We start from the raw sequence: 12,104 nt of genomic DNA, 5'->3' as shown, positions 1-12,104 counted from the left end.
CTTCAGTTGCTAGCTGAGGCTGTGAACATAGAATCTGGTAAAGCTATAATAATTTCTGAGAAAATCTGCTTGAAATAGGATACTGCTTCTAAAGATGACAATTTTGTTTCATATGCACAAGCATAATATCCTGTATACCAATCATTGCATGCTGTGAAAACCAGTGATGTTTAACCAGCTGTGACAGTTTTGATTGGCGGACGCACTGGATATACTTTGCAGGTATTATTGTATGTTGATGGTTGTTAGTGCCAGCCACACAAAGAAAAAGTTGTAGTGTATATTTGCATTTGTGATTTGTGCATTTGTGCATTTGCATTTGTGATAGTTCTGTTTGTCACACACATATTTGCCTCACGTGCAAGTTCACATCATTTGAGGAAGATGAAAATGACAGGATTTTTTTCCTGAACAGTCTGTTCTGACATTTCTAACAACACGTGCAGTATCAAATTTGGTGATGGACATCCAAGTTTAAAGAGAGCTTTTGATTTAATGTTAGCTATGGAAGAGATATAGAGAGAGAGACAGATCTGCCACAAACGTACTGACTATTCCTAACGGCACCTCAGTGCCAAGCACCATCAAAATGAATTCAGTGATGCACAACCAAGTGTGACACGAGTTTGTTTTGCAGGTAGGATCAGCATGGTGTTTATTGATCGCTACGTGTGATTGTGATCAGCAGAGCAGTGAACCATAGTCGGCACCACCTGTTGTCTGTTTACCTGTGTATCTATAATACCCCTCTCTGTTATTTCACGGACACAGCTGACTCTTTTGCCCTGACTGGCAGGTTGATCGGTGGTGTTGAGTGTTCACTGGTCAATGGATGGATGCAGTGTTGTCCACTGGTCAAGTTTTGCTGCTGGTTGCTGTCAGATCCAGACTACCGTTTCTTGATTTGGTTGTGCTAGCTTCCAATTGCTTTGGCAGCATCCGTGAGTTAAAAGTGTCAGGAGTTAAATACATGTACGTTGTATTTTGAAAAGACGGGCGCAGTGGCGAGGTGGTAAGATGTCGGCCTCCTAATCGGGAGGTCGTGAGTTCGAATCCCGGTTGCTGTCGCCTGGTGGGTTAAGAGTGGAGATTTTTCCGATCTCCCAGGTCAACTTATGTGCAGACCTGCTAGTGACTTAACCCCCTTCGTGTGTACACGCAAGCACAAGACCCAAGTGCGCACGGAAAAGATCCTGTAATCCATGTCAGAGTTCGGTGGGTTATAGAAACACAAAAATACCCAGCATGCCTCCCCCGAAATCGGCGTATGCTGCCTGAATGGCGGGGTAAAAACGGTCATACACGTAAAAATCCACTCGTGCTAAAAACATGAGTGAACGTGGGAGTCTAAGCCCATGAACGAAGAAGAAGAAGTATTTTGAAAAGTGAATGAATGATTTTTGTTGTTGAAGTTATGGATTCCCTTGGTGTGTTTGTTTTGGCAAATGCAGAGATGGTTGATCCAGGTGCCATTATAGGAAGGCTTATGCTTGGAGTTCTCATTTTCTTGGTAATGGCTTGTTTTGATAGGTAGTTTGTGTTACTGTTAGGCAGCAGATATTGATCCAGCATTAGATGGTTGTGTTGTTTGCAAGCAAAGAAGTGACTTTCTGTTTGGTGACACTTTAATTGGGCTCGCACCAGTTTTAAACTGATCCGTCTCGTAGGGCTTGGTAGGTTAGACGTAACCATGAAGAAAAAACCCACTGGATCTGTCAAAAATCTGTTGATTAGTTTATGAGGCTTTTCTTCCAGGTCTGTGTCTATGGTAGCCATCAATCAATGCCAAGCGGGAGGTGCAAGAGAAATATTCAAACTGGAAATGAATCTGACTTTATTCCTCACCCATGCCTTTCCCTTCCTTTTCATTGAACCCTGAGACGGGCGCTGTGGCGGGGTGGTAAGAAGTCGGCCTCTTAATCGGAAGGTCGTGAGTTTGAATCTCGGCCAGACGGGCGCTGTGGCGGGGTGGTAAGGTCGTGAGTTTGAATCTCGGCCGCGGCCGCCTGGTGGGTTAAGTGTGGAGATTTTTCCGATCTCCCAGGTCAACTTATGTGCAGACCTGCTAGTGGCTTATCCCCCTTCATGAATATGAATATATGAAGTCTTATATCGCGCGCATATCTCCAGACTCGGACTCAAGGCGCAGGGATCTATTTATGCCGTGTGAGATGGAATTTTTTACACAATACATCACGCATTCACATCGACCAGCAGATCGCAGCCATTTCGGCGCATATCCTACTTTTCATGGCCTATTATTCCAAGTCACACGGGTATTTTGGTGGACATTTTTGACTCACATGCGAAGCAAAAGTGAGTCTATGTACTCACCCGAGTCGTCCGTCCGTCCCGGCGTCCGTCCGTCCGTCCGTCTGGAAAACTTTAACGTTGGATTGTCTTGGACACTATTAAGTCTATCAACACCTGATGTGGCCTGATGGTGTATGGTTACAAGATCTCAAAAAACATGTGCGGCAACTTGACCTCACTTCAAGTTCAAGGTCACAGGGGCCGTAATTGTTGTCTTAAAAATGACCATTTTTCACAGTTTCGCATTTTTTTCTGAAGTTATCGAGAATGGCAACCTTAGCTATGTATGCTATACAGGGCAATGTAAGCCCTATCTTTGGACACCAGTTTGGTTGACCTTGCTTCAAGGTCAAGGTCGCAAGGGTCCTTTAAAGTTGGATTGTATACATAGTTTGAAGTGACCTTGACCTTGAACTATGGAAGGTAACTCTTCCAAATCTACATATGTGTGAGGGAAATACATTATACTTACAAAAGTGAGTCTATATACTCACCGACATCGTCCGCCTGTCCTTCCGGGCGTCCGGGCGTCCGTCCCCCCCGTCCGTCTGTGAAACCTTTAACATTGTATATTTCTTGGACACTATTAAGTCTATCAACACCAATTGTGGCCTGATGGTGTATGGTTACAAGATCTTCAGAAACATGTTTGGCAACTTGACCTCACTTCAAGGTCAAGGTCACAGGGGCCATAATTGTTGTCTTAAAAACGATTGTTTTTCACATTTTCACAGTTTTTTCTGAAGTTATTGAGAATGGCAACCTTAGCTATGTATGCTATGCAGGGCAAAGTAAGCCCTATCTTTGGACACCAGTTTGGTTGACCTTGCTTCAAGGTCAAGGTCGCAGGGGTCCTTCAAAGTTGAAATGTATATATTTTGAAGTGACCTTGACCTTGAACTATTGAAAATAACTCTTCCAAAACTACATATGTGTGAGGGAAATGCATTATATTTTCATACTAACTCACGTTAGGTTACATATCTTCAAGTTCCAAGTTTTCTGTAATTATTTTCTTTACTGAATAAATATTGTTTTTCTCAGTTTTATTGTAAAATTATTGTAAAATTATTCTGAAAGAAAGATCAAGGTCTGTTCAGCATGTGAGTCGTGTGGGCTTTGCCCTTCTTGTTTATCTATGCCTATACAATTTTGCCAGGAAAGACCCTTTTGTCAATTGTGGGATCTTTAACGTGCACACCCCAATGTAGTATACACGAAGGGACCTCGGTTTTTCGTCTCATCCGAAAGACTAGCACTTGAACCCACCACCTAGGTTAGGAAAGGGGGAAGAAAATTGCTAACGCCCTGACCCAGGGTCGAACTCGCAACCTCTCGCTTCCGAGCGCAAGTGCGTTACCACTCGGCCACCCAGTTCAGAAGACCAAGTGCGCACGGAAAAGATCCTGTAATTCATGTCTAAGTTCGGTGGGTTATAGAAACACGAAAATACCCAGCATGCTTCCTCTGAAAGCGGCGTATGGCTGCCTAAATGGCGGGGTAAAAACGGTCATACACGTAAAAACGTGGGAGTTTCAGCCCACAGTGAAAAACGCGGAAGAAGAAGAGACTGAACCCTGAAGTATGTGACTGTGATTCATGGAACAGTACCAGATGTCGAATTTAGTTCTGGCACTATGTAGTTACATTACATGTGTTAGACTGGAGGTTTATTTGACACACACACACACTGGACGCTGAGGACCAGCGTTAGGTCAGCTTCATGCGGTTCATATTTAGGTACAGTGGTACCTGTGATGAAAGGACACCCTTTGTGACCAGCCAACAGTGTCCCTACAGTGCAGGTGGCCTGTCATGACAGGTAATTTCAAGTGAAGATAAATAGACAAAAGGGACAACAAAAAGTGTCCTTTCAAGGGAGGTGTTCTCATGGGAGGGGGGTCTCATATTGCAGGTACCACTGTTCCCCCCCCCCCCCCCCCAAAGCGGTGTATGGCTGCCTGAATGGCGGGGTGAAAACGGTCATACATGTAAAATCCCACTTGTGCAAAAAACAGGAGTGTATGTGGGAGTTTCAGCTCATGAACGAAGAAGAAGGTACCATTGTAGTTAAGGGGAGGTTCTAGTATAAAATATCACCAAAATCGCTTCAGTTGTGATTTTGGGGTTCTTGCAATAATGGGTAGATAAAACATTGTATAGTATTGTGGTGGAAGAAATTTCACCAAATCATTAAACCGTTAAAATGACAGTTTAACCGCCAAAAAACACTCTGCTCCTTGTTTCTTGGTCCCTAATCGTCGGATTTACACCAAAATTGGACCATTGTCCCTAACTGATCTCCAATACAAACTTTTCAAGAAGAAAAAGTTAATTATTGGCAGTTAAAAACCCGTTATAAACCGTTATTTTCTAATTTTTCACCGATCTTTATGAAATGTTGTGGTTAGGTTGGTTGTCCCTAACTGAATTTCAACAAGAATAAAAAGTTGATTTTTGGCAGTTAAAAAACCGTTAAATCCCGTTTTTTCACCAATCTTTATGAAATTTTGTGAGTAGGTCCGTTGTCCATAACTGAGTTTCAATACGTACTTTTCAGAAGAAAACCAAGCTTTTGTCAGTTATAAACCATTATTTTCTAATTTTTCACCGATCTTTATGAAATGTTGTGAATTTCAACAAGAATAAAAAGTATCTAAACTTTGAAGCCTTTTTTTCTCAGAATGATGTTTTCGGCACCTTGCTTCGCCGTTTCCTTGATAACTCAAAATGTTCTCAACCGACTGGAACAAAACGTAGCATGGCTTTTTAGTATTCATAGGACTACACTTTGTGGAAGGCGTTTGTGGGTCGGGATAAAATCAAAGAAAATATAGCTTGTCAGTTAAAACCGTTATATGTAAATATGATGAAATCAACGTTTTAATTAAAATAACGTAATTTTGATTCCACAAAATGTAGTCCAATTACATGTTATTGTATGTTTTGAATTTCTTTAAAAAATGTGCGCTCCTTGAAGAATTATCAAGGAAACGCCAAAATCACTATTTTCGGTTTCTAGATAATGTATGTTTTTCCGTTGAATTGTTTCTCAACGGCAGTTGTCGTGACATATTAACTAACACAATATATGGGTCAGCAATGCATTTGACTTTATTTGAGCCGAAATCCATTAATATTTCCCATTCTAAATAAAAACACAACTGAAGCGATTTTGGTGATATTTTATACTAGAACCTCCCCTTAAGCTTTGACTCCTCCCAGGATGAAGTTAATAAACTTGGCCAAAAAATTATTGCAACAAATTTCAAACCAAAATTAAAGCATTAATCCTCGTGTCATTTCATTAAAACTTTATATGCCAGTTAGGGCCGTTCATTTAACCTTCAGGATCACCTTTTGGATTTAATATTTCTTTTACAGGGATCACGTGACTGCTGCTCAAGTAAGGGTACCCTCATAATCGACCAGACAAAAACGGAAGAGCCGAATGAAAAATCGACAAAAAATCACAATAGGCAAAACTTTGCAACTTTGACATACGAGAAGAAAGTCAAACCAATGATCTACCCTGAACAGATTGTTTTGTTTTGCTACCTTGCGTATTTCGCGTGCTATTGCTATTCCTACTGATGCAGGTGTCGATCGCAAGAGTGGTCAAAAACGGGACTTTTTGCATCATTGGCTCACGTAAGTGTAGCCTATGCGATGATAAACTTTGTCTGTCTGTGCGTGCGTGTGTGTGTGTGTGTGTGATAGAAACTTTAACATTTCCGAGTCTATGGATTACGTCAGTCTCGGTCAAAAGTGTTCGACGTGTGTGATAGAAACTATTTGAAGACGTCACATTATGACGTAAGAGGGTTAGACGTCACGCAAAGGAATTACTGAAAGTCTCGGTCATTGTTATTGTGAGCGGGCCGAGACTACTTGGCAGATCCAGGGTCTCGCTTTCTTGCACAGTTTCACCTATGCTTACTGTGTGTGTGTGTGTGTGTGTGTGTGTGTGTGTGTGTGTGTGTGTGTGTGTGTGTGTGTGTGTGTGTGTGTGTGTGTGTGTGTGTGTGTGTGTGTGTATGTGTGACGGAGTGATTGAGTTTGTGTTACTGTTTGTCGATTTCTTACGTGAGCCTTGAAGGCTTCGCCTCTTGTTTTTTAGGGGTATCATGACAATAACGATTGTGGCTGTCGTCGCTGTTTTCACTGTGGAATTGTATATTTTGCAACAGTTATGCGGTCACGATGGGGGAGACTCTGGTGAAGTTGACTTGACGGGAACATCCTACAACTCATCCGAATCGACGTTGAAGGACCTCCGAGACCTTTCGCTCAGCGAGCCCACTATGGAGGATGAGATGGAGATAAGCGTGGCAACGGTCACCATGGCGCAGCAGGCACGCTCCTTGCAGCAGGAGTTCAGCCAGCTCAACACAGACATCCCCAACATCACACTGGATCAGGTGAGAAAGAGAATGATAAGATACTGCACAGAGCTGCCAGCTGCTACGCTTTCAGCAAAGCATGCTACTATTTAAAGGCACAGTAAGCCTCCCGTAAACCATCACTGAGCTCCCTGAGCCTCTACATACAGTGCAAGCATACTTCCATTTGAACGCTCACCGAACAGGAACATCCTGGCTGCTTTCTGTCGAGAGTGAGACATTTTGAAAGAATTTATTTTCGTGGACTATCCGAACGGACTATCAGGCGCTAGACCTAACTTTTAAAATCTAAATAATAAATTGACAGCTTGTTACACAAACATTCTTAAATCATAAAAGAAATCTTTTTGCATCAGTACAATTCGAAGTTTTGAAAGTTTGAAAAAAGAAAAGCCCGGAAACATGTCACGCAAAATGTCTTTCTCGTAGCAGACGACGGTTTTGCATAGCGCCAGTTCCTCTGAACGGTCAACCGCCACCGCTCTAGTTCGTGTAAATCGCAGCCGTTTGTTGCGTTTTAGATTCAGAGGTACACAATAACGTGCTATTGCAGATGAGCTTACAGCGAGTCACATTGAAATCACAAACTGACGACTAAATTGTGAAAAAAAGGAAACTGGATCAAACGGGTTCACGATGGCTCAGGGGTAAGATAAATCCCACAAAAATAAATGCTTTGAAAATTGCTCGCTCTTTACGGAGGGCACCTAGGATGTTCTCAAGCGGTGAGTGTTTAAATGAAAGGGTGTTTGTACTGTGTATAAAAGCCTGACAGTGTCTGGGATGTTTTGCTGTTACGCCAAGCTTAGAATCTGTACGCTCAAACAAATAAGCATATAGCATGCAACAGTTTGCTCTTTCTTGTGAGTCCTGGTACTCATTTCAGATTCTCCGTGTAGCGGTAAGAATTTGTGTCATAAAACATTATCCACACTGCAAAGTGACACTACAGACACCCACTATTGGCCATTATGTTTTTGTTATGGATGTGCGAATCACTTTTATATGCTACACTAAAACACCATTTGCTACGCTAAAAATTCCAAAAGAATGTAAATTGCTACACTTAGGGTTTCAGAAGGGTTGGCAGATCTGATTGCATAAGCAGTCAAGGTGACCTTAATGGTTACTATGGCAATGGTTGCTATGGTGCAGTAGGTGCTAACCTTGTAGCAATTTGAGAGTCAAGTAAGCTGAATACAACATTTTCTCACACCACAGTTAGTGAGATGAGATAGGAAATGTCAATGTATGTGTCCTATAGAACACTTTGGTTCCCATTTCAACTGTTACCATGACAGCATAAATTGGTCTTGGTGGCACTCAGGACATTCATTATACCTAAATGCAAAAGTCCCCAACAACAGAAAACAAGTCGCGTAAGGCGAAAATACAACATTTAGTCAAGTAGCTGTCGAACTCACAGAATGAAACTGAACGCAATGCAACGCAGCAAGACCGTATACTCGTAGCATCGTCAGTCCACCGCTCATGGCAAAGGCAGTGACATTGACAAGAAGAGCAGGGTAGTAGTTGTTATATTTTTAATTTTCAGAGCTTGTTTTTAATCCAAATATAACATATTTATATGTTTTTGGAATCAGAAAATGATGAAGAATAAGATAAACGTAAATTTGGATCATTTTATAATTAGTTTTTTTTTATTTTACATTTTTCAGATTTTTAATGACCAAAGTCACTAATTAATTTTTAAGCCACCAAGCTGAAATGCAATACCGAAGTCCGGCCTTCGTCGAAGATTGCTGGGCCAAAATTTCAATCAATTTGATTGAAAAATGAGGGTGTGACAGTGCCGCCTCAACTTTTACAAACAGCCGGATATGACGTCATCAAAGATATTTATCGAAAAAAAGAAAAAAACGTCCGGGGATATCATTCTCAGGAACTCTCACGTCAAATTTCATAAAGATCGGTCCAGTAGTTTGGTCTGAATCGCTCTACCCACACACACACACAGACAGACACACATGCACACACACACACACACACACACACATACACCACGACCCTCGTCTCGATTCCCCCCTCTACGTTAAAACATTTAGTCAAAACTTGACTAAATGTAAACATCCCCAGCAACAGAAAGATTGCTTTAATGGTAACGTTGGCACCCATCATCATAACATCGCTTAATTGCAGTCTCTTCTCTGGCTTTCCTTTTTCTTCAAGTAATGGACCCTTGAGAGAAGTACATAACCTTAACTCATTCGCTGCGCGTCTAAATTTCCCCTGTGTTCCCTGCCAACGCGCGATTTAGAGCCATTTTGAAAAAATTATTAAAAATCAACAACACAAGATAACCTTACATACCTTATGTTTTTGCAAAGTTTGGAACTTACTCTTTCAGAAAATATATGAAACATTTGAAAGTACATACCTTTTGTTGTCTTCATATCCAGGCAAAATATCCAATTTGAAGCAAAACAAAAAAACTTTCTACGTCATGGGTTCATCATACACAATGTCATGATCGACACTTGCATTGCCCGAATCATCACCCAAATGATCGTCCATTGGCACAAAATCGTCACCAGAATCTAAAATATCATCTCCACTATCATCATCACTGAGGTCAAGATCAGAACCGTACTGAATAACACGTTCTAGCACTCTTTTCAAGTTACTACGTCTCAGCAGAACGATCCGCCATCTTGGAAAAGTCAAAACACGTGGGTCGCACACCGTCAACAAAATTTTTATTAATCCCAACAATTTAAGGGAAGGAACTGTTTACAGTGAATGGTACCACTGTAGACAGATAGAAGTTCATTGCAGGGGTTGTTTCCCTTGGTCAGCAGGACCGTTTACACCGTTAAAAATTCGTGATATCCGTCGGAACTCAAGTACCGGCACGCAGCCAACGCTAAACACAGGTGTCGGAATTCCAGTTCCGACAGGCAGCGAATGAGTTAAACCAGGTAGACAATGTGATAATCCAATTGTTGCAATTCTGTTTAGATGGATCCTGTGAGCCGAACGTGCCGCGTGACGGGGGTGGGCGGAGGTCAGAAGGTCATCATGGAGTGTCTTTTCCCGGAGGCCTATCCCAACAACGTGTCACCGTCCTTCCAGATCCTCACCACCACTCTGGATGCCGCCATGCAGAGCAGATTGCTCAAGGTAGGTCGGGAATGCCGTTGTGTATAGGCAGAGCTGCCAAATGCTACGTTTTACTGTCGTTGTCGTTGCCAGTCGCATTTACCCGTCTCACCTGCCGCCTGGCTTCACCACGAAACGGGGCACGGGGACCACCAGTGGCTTGGCTTGGGCCCCTTTGAGGCATAGGGCCCGGCACTCTTCCACCCCGGCGGGTCTCCAATGGTAGAGCACCACATCGTGAAATTCCGTTGTTGTCGGTCATTTGGTTTAAACTGTTTTATTTAACGTTTGTGCATTATTTACAAAAAACGCATATTGAGTAAACAACAACAAGCATAATGCTTATAGTGGTGTTCACTATTTCTAGAAAATTACATATAATATAAATGGCGGCTATTGTACAGTTTAAATGAAAAACTTGCAAACATGAAAAGAAAATTGAATGAAAATTGTACATCAAAACAAAAATCCGTTTGGGAATACATATATAATATTTATGGTGTTTGCGAGTAAGAGATAGGGAGGGAGAGAGGGAGGGAGGGAGGGGGAGAGAGGGGGAGAGTGAGAGAGAGAGAGAGAGAAAAAGGGAGAGAGAGAGAGAGAGAGAGAGAGAGAGAGAGAGAGAGAGAGACGAGTAGACGTGTCGATTTTGCTTTCACTTTACATGTTTATCTGTTCGAAACGGCCGGACTGTCCAATAAATTCCTGCACTGTTAAAAAGATTTTTTTGTTGTCGGTCATTTGAGCGTTGATGCGTAAAGCTACCGTTATGCGCCATACATGGCCAAGCTCATCCGGCTTCGGTGTGTTTTTATATCGGAGTGGTCCTTCTCCTGGACTGGTGGCTTTACAGGGCTGTCGAGTCCAGTCTACCCGGCATGCTACGTTTTAAGACTGATTGCTACGCTGTTACGCCAAGCTTAGAATTGCCACGCTTAAACAAATAATCACAAACATGAAAAGTTTGCTTTTTTTGTGAGTCCTGGTACTCATTTCTGATTCTCACCCTGTGAATGATTGTACACACTAAAAATATGCACTCAGGGGCTGGGGGTCTGTACACACTAAAAATATGCACTCAGGGGCTTTCTAACGGGTAGGGTGGTTGGAGGAAAGTAGGGGGGGGGGGGGGGGGGGGGGCAGAAAAGAGGGAGTTTACTATCGGGATGGGGGGGAAGTGGTCTGAAAGGAGAGCTCCCCTGTTATGTTGTATAAGCATTTGCTTTTTGGCTCACGTAAGTGTAGCCTATGCGATGGTAAACTCTGTGCGTGTGTGTGTGTGTGTGTGATAGAAACTTTAACATTTGAAGACGTCACATTATGGCGTAAGAGGGTTAGACGTCACGCGAAGGAATTACTGAAAGTCTCGGTCATTGTTATTTTGAGCGGGCCGAGACTAGTTGGCAGTCGTGTCCCTGTAAGTAGGCTACACATGCAGACAGACAGATCTAGATCTAGTGTCTCGCTTTCTTGCACAGTGTCACCTATGCTTACTGTGTGTGTGTGTGTGTGTGTGTGTGTGTGTGTGTGTGTGTGTGTGTGTGTGTGTGTGTGTGTGTGTGTGTGTGACGGAGTGATTGAGTTTGTGTTACTGTTTGTCGATTTCTTACGTGAGCCTTGATGGCTTCGCCTCTTGTTTGTTTGTTGTTGCTGTTGCTGTTGTTTGCTCCTCTTGTGTGAAGATGATTTGCCTGCTTTTGTCCACAGGTACTTTCAGACACATCGGTGAAGTTTGTGAGACGGAACAATAACTGCCTGGAGATGTGCCTCAGGCAACTCATGTCCATTCTAGATAGTATGGTGAGTACAGCAAGCTTTATCATGTGTCTTTAACAGTAAAGGTACAGTATTGGCGTTAACCGGTAATTACCGGTATTTTACCGGTTGAAATGAGAAAATGCCAGAAGAAAATTGGCTGCCAGTATGATCTACCGGTTGAGTTTTAGAACTACTGTTTTTATTTTGCTGGTAAAACAACAAAACCCGTATGTACTCAGAGTTGGACTCTTACTGGTTCCAATGACCAGCCTACTGTTTTTTCTGGACTGTTTGCATCATAAAAGTTTGCGTACCGGTTTGAAAAAATACTAGCGCCATCACTGAGTTAGGGGTCATGAGTTACATGCATGTGTATGCAGAAAACATAATTGTTTCATTCTATCAGATAATATTACAATTAAAATGCTTGTCTGAAGTAATATTTTCTTGACCAGAAGCTTGCAGGTACATATAGCTCAGGTTTGTTCACTTTGATTTCAAACGTTAGAC

The 12,104-nt window shown here is 42.3% G+C and overlaps 1 protein-coding gene across 12 annotated transcripts in view; it reads left to right on the top strand.

The window, feature by feature from the left end:
* The window catches only part of LOC138961060 (GATOR2 complex protein WDR59-like), a 130,113-nt gene that overhangs the window by 36,548 nt on the left and 81,461 nt on the right, over positions 1 to 12,104 (top strand). For all 12 annotated transcript variants that reach the window (XR_011454146.1, XM_070332695.1, XM_070332683.1 and 9 more), the window contains exons 12-14: positions 6,504 to 6,734; positions 9,696 to 9,857; positions 11,544 to 11,636. Coding sequence is in view for 11 of the 12 variants with exons in the window: in XM_070332695.1 (XP_070188796.1) it covers positions 6,504 to 6,734; positions 9,696 to 9,857; positions 11,544 to 11,636 (486 nt within the window). In the remaining variant the exon portion in view is untranslated. The remainder of the gene's footprint in view (positions 1 to 6,503; positions 6,735 to 9,695; positions 9,858 to 11,543; positions 11,637 to 12,104) is intronic.

The sequence above is a fragment of the Littorina saxatilis genome, linkage group LG1, assembly GCF_037325665.1.
Source record: "Littorina saxatilis isolate snail1 linkage group LG1, US_GU_Lsax_2.0, whole genome shotgun sequence".
Taxonomy (NCBI): domain Eukaryota; kingdom Metazoa; phylum Mollusca; class Gastropoda; order Littorinimorpha; family Littorinidae; genus Littorina; species Littorina saxatilis.
Note: the sequence above shows the minus strand (reverse complement) of the source record. Positions and strands in the feature narration are given on the sequence as shown.